At 41.6% G+C, this 8,597-nt stretch overlaps 1 protein-coding gene across 1 annotated transcript; it reads right to left on the reverse strand.

Annotated features, from left to right (window-relative positions):
* Positions 1–4,746: 4,746 nt before the first annotated feature.
* LOC149178593 (uncharacterized) lies at positions 4,747–7,960 on the reverse strand. Its single transcript, XM_089422155.1, has 2 exons — positions 4,912–7,960; positions 4,747–4,817 (listed from the first exon to the last, which is right to left on the reverse strand). The coding sequence occupies exons 1-2, from the start codon at positions 7,958–7,960 to the stop codon at positions 4,747–4,749; spliced, it is 3,120 nt and encodes a 1,039-aa protein (XP_089278281.1).
* Positions 7,961–8,597: the final 637 nt, after the last annotated feature.

The raw sequence follows: 8,597 nt of genomic DNA on the forward strand, positions 1-8,597 counted from the left end.
CGTCGGATCAGAAACCGATCAATGACCATGATTAAATCGACGATCGGGAGATCGATGATCTCGATAACAAGGGGTGAAGCGATAGCGATAAGCGATTAGGCGCAGACCCGACGGAATTATAGATCCGATTTGATAAAATTTGAGATCCGGTCTTTTATGTTTTGGTCGGATTTATCAGTTTTTTAGTGTATTTCTGTTTTGACAGGAAGAAGGCTATTATTGTAGTTTTGTTACACCGACCGAACTTTCCATTCAAAAACATTCTATTCCTAAACAACAGACCTCTAATTTGTATGCGACCTTGTCCCAAACGTGTTATAAAACACGATGGAGGCAAAGTGTCCGGGAGGTTGCATGCCAGAGGAAGAAAAGGCCAGAGAGAGCCTGTGCTACAGAGAGCCTGCGTACCAGAGGGGGAGAGAGAGCCCGAGAGCCTATGCTGAGTGCCAAAATCACCTCAATGAGGAGGCTGCGCTCGATGGAGAGCCGCAGCACGAGAGGAACAAATAGCCAGAGGTAGCTAGACGGTGCCGCGTTCACTCAGAGAAGCTAGAAAGCTTGCCAGCCATAGTGCCGCAGGGCCTGAGTGCCACAGAGCATGATTGAGGCAGCGCGAGAAGGCAACCAAAGAACCAGAAGGTCAGGCAGAGCCGCAGTAATGTAGCCAGTGCGTTGCAAAACACGATATAGCCCGAGAGCTACATTGTAGAGAAGTCCAGAACAATCTTCTTTTTGAGCGATGCTGTGAGATCAATGGTTCAACATTGTGACAGTTTCTGTTTCTAATGCCTCGCTTCTTCATATGGCCATTCGTAGTGAGGCTATGAAAGATTGGTAGTAGGCTGTGCCTGCGCATCGACAATGTGAACAATGCATTCACGATGGATTGTTTTGCTAAGGATATGAACATCCACTTATTCATGTGCCCTTTGTGGTGTGAGGTATATGATTTATTCATGTACTTCTTCTTTTACATTATGCTGCATAGATCCTTAATTGATATTGAGGCAGGATCTTATTTACTCCATGTTGTCATGATTCCTTGCTGATTTGATGTGGAACCTTCTATATGATGTACTTGCTGTCATAACTCTTCATGTTATGCTTTGAGATCCCTTATTGTATGTTGTTGGGATACTCTTGTTTATTACATGTCGTCATGCATGTGTTTTGCTTTGACATCCCTTTTGTGCCATGTTGGCGGGATGTGCACCATGCTTGTTTTTGTGTCATACTGATAGGAGTCTTTTGATTGAGAGTTCTAGTTGTGGAACTTCTCTTAGAGCTACTCCTGCGTGAGAGAATTCTTCCTTGTATGATCGAGACATCATCTATGTGTATATCACCTTATTGACAACACTTAATGCAACGGCCTACACCATCTTGACACCAGGGTTGGAGACGTTGTCCCTTCTAGATGAACTCCGTTATCAACGGATTTTGTTTTCATGTGTTGATGATTGTTATATTCCTCTTCTTTACAGTCTGCAACTATATTTGTTAATGTTCTTTTAAAATGCACTTTTAACACATCACGAAAGTAAAAGGTCTTGGAAAGGTCCTTCTTCACACCCGGACCTGGATCAACTTTCCTTCACTCTGGCAGCATGTTTGGGACCCCTTTGGCCTCCGTAAGATCAACTTCTTCTGCTGGATTCTCATGCACAGAAGGGTCCTCACAGGAGACAACCTAGCGAAACGGGGAATCATCAGACCCCATAGATGTCCTCTCTATTGTTTGGCTCAGGAAACGATTGATCATCTATTTATTGACTGCACATTCACTCAAGAAGTCTGGATGCAGGCTATGCACAGGCTCAATGCTCAAACCCCAACGCAACTCTCAGTAGTTAATATTTTCACCTCCTGGAAAGGACGTTCCCCTCACACACTGAAGAGAAAATCCATGTGGACCAAAATTTGGTATGCAATACCAAAATTCATTTGCTGGGAAGTGTGGTTAGCAAGGAATGAAGCCATTTTCAAAAATAGTTTGCGCTCTCCCACTGTAGTGGCTACCAAAGCCAAAGCATTGTTGTTGGAAACTATCGAGAACCGACCTCATAAGCCAGACAATGCGCTCCTCCCTGAAGAGATCAGCTGGCTCGGTGATTCTCTGAGGCATGCCAACAAAAAAAAGAACCACTCTCGGCCATGCTCCAACCCTGAGTGGTGGCTCCGGATTTTTGAATTGGAGTTTCAAGAGTGGTGGAAGAAACAGGGCAAAGTCATGATATTCTTTGACGGAGCCTCCAAAGGAAATCTGGGGAAATTAGGAGTAGGGGGGGTAATCTACTCCCTGGACGGGCACAACAAAGACAGTTTCAGTTGGGGCCTAGGACAGAGCACTAACAACCAGGCATAAATCTTAGGATTGCTCAAAGCATGCCAACTTGCTCAGGGGAATGGAGGGGAAAACCTTCAAGTCTTCGGGGACTCGGAAATCCTGATAAAAATCTTAAACACAGGAGATCAACTCAATAATCCAGTGCTCAACACGACACTACACAGACTCAAGAGAGTGCTACAGAGTTTCACCATTAGTTCATTCTACCACATCCTCCAAAATTTAAATAAGGAAGGAAACATAAGGGAAAACATGGGTTGCCTCTTAGCTCAAGGAGAATTTTTAAAAAATGATGAAGCAACTATATAGCAACCTATTCCATAACTGAGAAGTATTCGAGTTCATCAAGAATAGGGCAATGGTGCGATCCTAGTTTCGTCCTCCAACAGGAAACTCATTTGTCTCCATGTTTTTCAATCAATTATTGCAGGCAGCGACCAAAAGACCCCATCTTTTCAGAACTTCTGGTATAGCAACACAGGCAAAAACTTTGTTTTAGCGATACAACCAGGATCTCATTCCAACTCATCCCTCTAACCTTGGTCAACACTCCTGAGCTCCCTAGGTAGTATCCACGCACTCAGCATTCAAGTAAGGGTTAAGAAAAAAGGCAGATCAACTCATTATACTCATGAAGGTTGTTGAACCAAGAGTTGTTACGCTGAAGGTTTCGATCCTAGGTGCCTCTAGTCTTCGACACAGTCTTTCAGCAAGAATCAGAACTGCAACACAAGCTGCTACCTGTGCATCTCCCTCATGTTTCCCTTTGTAACCGCAACAGAAACTATCGATGATAAGGTATTCATATCGCATGGACATTAAATATCGGTCTCTATCGATGCTGTGTAGACTGGAAGCATTCCGCGGAAGCTCTATGTAACAGAGGTTGTTTAGGCTTCGGCCCAACCTCTCAACACTTAATAAAATCTATTTGTTCCCGTTAAAAAAAAAGGTTCAATTTCTTAAAGCTTACTCCATTCAATCAATGTGTTGGATCATTTGCCAGAATTTTCATTTTGCTGGTGGATCATTGACCAAATTGTTCATTTTGTCGATTATAATGTTATGTGTTAAGAATATGAGCATATGGTATCACCATTAATAACAAGATTTATGGTGCGTTTGTAGTTCATCATTTGCCCATATTGTTGGCACGAGACATTATGATCTAGTAGGGCCTTCTGGTAATCATAATTCTTCTCTTCAGAGCGTCCTAGTGTGATAGGACAATACAAGTTCTTCTTTAAAACCATTCCTTTAACTTTTCTCTAGATTAATAGCATGGCTTTATCTATTCATGGTGCGAATGTTGTGTTATTTTTCTTGTTGCAATTGAAGAATTTTCTATTATGTTGATCTATTAGTTATTTTGCAAATTCACAGGATTTGCCATTTTCGAGAGATGATTACTACAATTGATTTATCATTAGTATTTGCAGATCCACATCGATACACTTATGTGTGGGGAGTGTGTGAGATATTTTTTTAATTTAGATTGAAAAAGATAACATACACGTGCCACCTCTGAAACTTATACCAATCCTGTGAGCATAAGGCTTTTCGGTTATATCATTTCAATACACAATAAGCCGTAATGGTCATTCGCATGTATTTTTTCTTGTGAGAGTAGTCTAACGAGGGGATGCATCTATCAAACAGAAAGATGAATTTCTGGGCAAGTTTGTGGTTTCGATAGACATTGCCTCTTTTTTGTTGTTGTTGTTAGCATGTGATTAAGGAATAACACTATTTGTTTTCTTTCAATCCAATTGTGATTATTATATCAATTATGGTTATTCTTTCGTATTCAGATATGGGTTGTGTTACATTGATTACTATCACTTTCATTGGTTGTACATCGTTGATATTGCATTGAAGGCATAGGGACGATTACAAATCTAAACTAGATAATAGTGTATCTAGATTTTTTTCCAAAGAAAAAAGCGAACTTTTTATATAAAAAGATAAAAAGTTACAAGTATATGCGAAGCATTCAGTTTGCTGTAAGAGCAAGTCCTACAACTACTCCAAAGAAGAGCCTATCTTCTCTGTACAAAAACTGGGAAGGATAAAGACTCTGTTCACCTGGGTCAAAAAAACATCACCCATTCCAGCTATTTTCTACAAACAACCCTTTAAAAACAACAAAAGACGAAATATCCAGGTCGCGTTTCAAATCCTATGTCTCCTCATAGAGGAAAACAACCCACATATGGAAACTAGATATCCTGGATATCAGCAAAAAATAACCTTCAGTTTGCCAAGAGACAAAAGTGTATAATCATTCATTTTACATCAGTTTTATATAGCATATGAAGTATCAAAAACAACAAATAAAGATTGAGTCTAGACATATGGAGGATGATCCGACACACGGATCTGTTCATGTTCTTGTTCTGTTAATTTCCAACCGCCCATAATTTGCTGCAAACCATCTTTAGAAAGCCTGTCCGCTGCTTCATTTCGGTCCCTGTAAATATTGCCAATTGAAAAAACATTAAATGAAAGCTTTAGATTCAATATTTCTTATAATAGAGGTCTCAGCATGTAATTATGGCATCTACTTTGACCATTAACCCATTTCACAACATTGAAAGAGTCCCCAAAGATCTGAACTGTGAAGATGTTCCTGTGAATAAGCCAACAGAGAAGGAGTTTTAAAGCGGAAAGTTCAGCAAAATTGTTTGTTCCGGTTCCAAGGCCCACTGAAGCTTTTAAGATTTGAGATTCATTTAAATGAATGATTGTTCCTGCCCCTACTGAGTTATTCTGAGAAGCCCCATCAAAATAGGCCCATGGGATCCCTGTTTTGATTTGTTCTTCTCTGCTCTGATTAGGATTCCTTGCCTCCTCTGATTCAGGGATACTGGACAGAATTGCAGTGCATTGGATCGCAATAATTTCAGCTGGGGTAGCTTTGTCTGTAAAGATACACCTGTTTCTTGCTATCCAAACACCCCAGCAGATGATGGGGGGTAGGTTTCGTAGATTCCCTTCTGTGTACTGCCTCCACCATTTTTCCCAGGCCACGGGTAAATTTTCCCCTTCCCAACTTAACTGCTTTTTTAAGAGATTTTGCACCTCTCCCCATATTCTTTTGACGAAAGGACAGACCAAAAACAGATGATTGATGGTCTCAGAGTCAGCTATACATAAAGGGCATCTCCCCGGCCCTTGCTTGTATCTAGATTGGAGAGTGTCCCATGTTGGAATTTTCTTTTTTAGCGCACACCAGAAAAACAACCTAGCTTTTTTTGGGCATTTTAGTTTCCATAGCAGTTTGGCCCACCATTCCGATTCTTCCCATCCTTTTTTTGACATTAAAAATTTATAGCCGAACTTTGGGGAGTAAGCTCCTGAATCTGCGTGAGCCCATACCAAAAGGTCCAGGCTATCCTTCAATCTTACATTTGATCTGGTAAGTTCTTGGATGAAAGCCTTCCACTCGTTCCACCAAAAAGGTCTGAGATCTAGATCTTCACCTGTTTTCCAAGCTTGCCCCCAGATTGTGGACTGGCCTATTTTCTCAATCTGATTCAGATATATAATGCCCTTTGATTCCAGATGTCTGATCAGTCCTGGGGATAAAGCGAACTGTCCATTGCAACCAACCCACAGATCTTTCCCTATTCTCAAGTTTTCACCATTTCCTACCTGCCATGCCAATCCTTGTTCTATAATTTTAAACGCCTCAGTGGTAGCTTTCCATACCACCGAACAATTCCTTCCTTTCTTATTTGGGTTTCTGATCCATTCTTCTAGTGGTACAGGATCTACATACTTTCGCTTAACCACTCTCGTCCACAGATTTTCAGAATTGATGATTTTCCACCCAGATTTGGCTGCCAGGGAAAGACTAAAATCATAAAGATTTTTGATTCCCCATCCTCCCCATTCCTTTGGCCTTGCAATTTTCTCCCAAGTGACCCAGGGAAGAACGGAATCCTCCTTTGATCCAGACCAAAGGAATCTGCTGCAGATCTTCCTAATCTTATGAAGAATCCCTTTTGGAATCCAAGTCAGGGCTGCCCAAAATACCGGCATGGCTTGCAGTACTGAGTTCACTAGGGTCAATCTACCAGCTCTGGAGAGCCACTTGAAACTCCAATGTGTGATTTTTGCTTCTATTTTGGCCACCAACCAGTTCCAATCCTGTTTTTTGTATGCATTTGGCTTCAGCCAGAAGCCCAAGTACTTGAAAGGATTCTCCAGATTGTATACCTCAAAGGGCAAGATAGAGGAAATCTGGCTCTTTTCATGTCTATTGAAACCTTCCATAATTAGCTGAGATTTCCTGAAATTTACTTGCATCCCTGTGGCTTTCATGAACAAATCAAGAATGTTTTTTAGTTCTTTAATTTCATTCAAGCTCCCATTTGTAAACAATAAAATATCATCTACAAAAAGGAGGTGAGATATGAGCATATTTACAACAACTTCCAAACCTTTTACCAAACCTGTTCTTCTGGCTTCCAGGATCAGTTGACTTAAGCCCTCAGCCACTAGAAGAAAAAGCAATGGCGATAGAGGACATCCCTGTCTTAGGCCCCTTTGTCCTTTGAAAAAAGGTGATGAGGCCCCATTGGTTAAGAATGCAAAACTGACACTAATGATGCATCCCATTACCCAATTTATGAAGTCCAGTTTGAACCCCAGATGAGTTAGCAGCATCCTCAGATATGTCCAGCTGATCCTGTCATAGGCTTTTGACAAATCAATTTTAATCACAGCTCCTTTCTTGTTTGACTGTCTGATACTATGGATTGTCTCCTGAGCCACTCCTATGGCTTCATGGATTTGTCGACCGTCTAGGAACCCAAACTGTTCACTTGAAATGCATTTGGACAGAATCGGTTTTAACCGGACAACTATCAGTTTTGCAATGATTTTGTATATACAATTACACAGTGAGATAGGCCTGAAATCTTCAAAGGATTCCGGATCCTCCTTTTTAGGGATAAGGGCTATGAAAGTTGAGTTAAAGGGGGAATAAATCTCTCCTTTCCTCCTCGACTCTTCCACCACCTCAGTTAGTTCTGCTCCAATCTGTTCAAAAAAATGTTGGAAGAGTTCAATGGTCCACCCGTCCAGGCCCGGGCTCTTATCTTTGGCCATTGATTTTATAATGCCTTCCACTTCCTCCTTGGTCACATCTCTGATTAAGTCTTCTGCTTCCTCCTCCTCTACAAACCGGGGAAAACATTGGGCAGTTCTGATCACTTCTACTAATGTTACCCCTCCTTGGTCAGTAAACAGGTTCTGAAAGTGAGTCCTTCCCATATTTGATAGAGACTCAAAAGAGGTGGCTTCTCTGCCCTCATTATCCTTTAGCTTCCATATCGTGTTCGCATTTTTCCTCCCTTTTGCATAGTTATGGAAGAATTTCGTATTTTCGTCCCCAGCTCTTAGCCAGATCGCCCTGCTCTTCAGCCTCCATTCCTCCTCTCTGTCTAGCAAGAGTTTGCTCCTGTGTTTTTCAAGCATCAGAATTTTTTCTTTGGATTCCTGAGTAGCATAACCATCCGCCTCAGGGTCCTCCAGATCCCGCAGTTCTGCATCAATTTTGGAGATTTCCTCGTTCTGCTTTTGCTTTCTTAATTTTGCCCATTCCATGGTAGCTTTTTAAAGTCTTTTTAAGTTTTCCATGAAAAGGAACCCTTTGCTTTCCAAAGAGGTTCTATCCGGATGTCTCCATGTGTCCCTGAAAAGCTTATTGAAGGATTCCTCTTGCAACCAGGAAGCATTGAATTTAAAGGGAGCCGCTGGTTTATGGGGAGGTTTGGAGAGTTCCATTAGGACAGGGAAGTGATCTGAGTTCCCTCCCTCGCCCACCCATTGTCTGAACATTGGAATTCTGGATGCCAAATCTTCGCATAACAGGAACCGGTCCAGTCTCTTTGCTACTCTTTCATCCCCTGCTCTTCTATTCCTCCAGGTTGGCTTTAATTTGATTAAGTTTACATCTATCAAGTTATGGGAGCAGAGGGCGTTTAAGAAGAAATCAGAGAGCGGGTCTTCTCTGGCTGATGGTCCCCAGGCTTCAGCATTCCCCAACGAGAAATTTAAATCTCCTCCAATAATCAGGTTTTTGTCTTTCAGCAGAGATTTTGACAAGAGTTTGGTCCAGAAAGTTTCCCTTCCCTGGCACGGCCCATAGATATTTAAGATCAACAGTGGGAAGCCAAACTCTGGAGATTGGACCTCCATCCCTAACGCATGAGCCATTCCCCAATGGTTGATTAACTGCATC

The sequence above is a fragment of the Pinus tabuliformis genome, chromosome 4_1 (genome assembly GCF_031772625.1).
Source record: "Pinus tabuliformis cultivar Carrire ecotype Pingquan chromosome 4_1, CPIR1, whole genome shotgun sequence".
NCBI lineage: Eukaryota > Viridiplantae > Streptophyta > Pinopsida > Pinales > Pinaceae > Pinus > Pinus tabuliformis.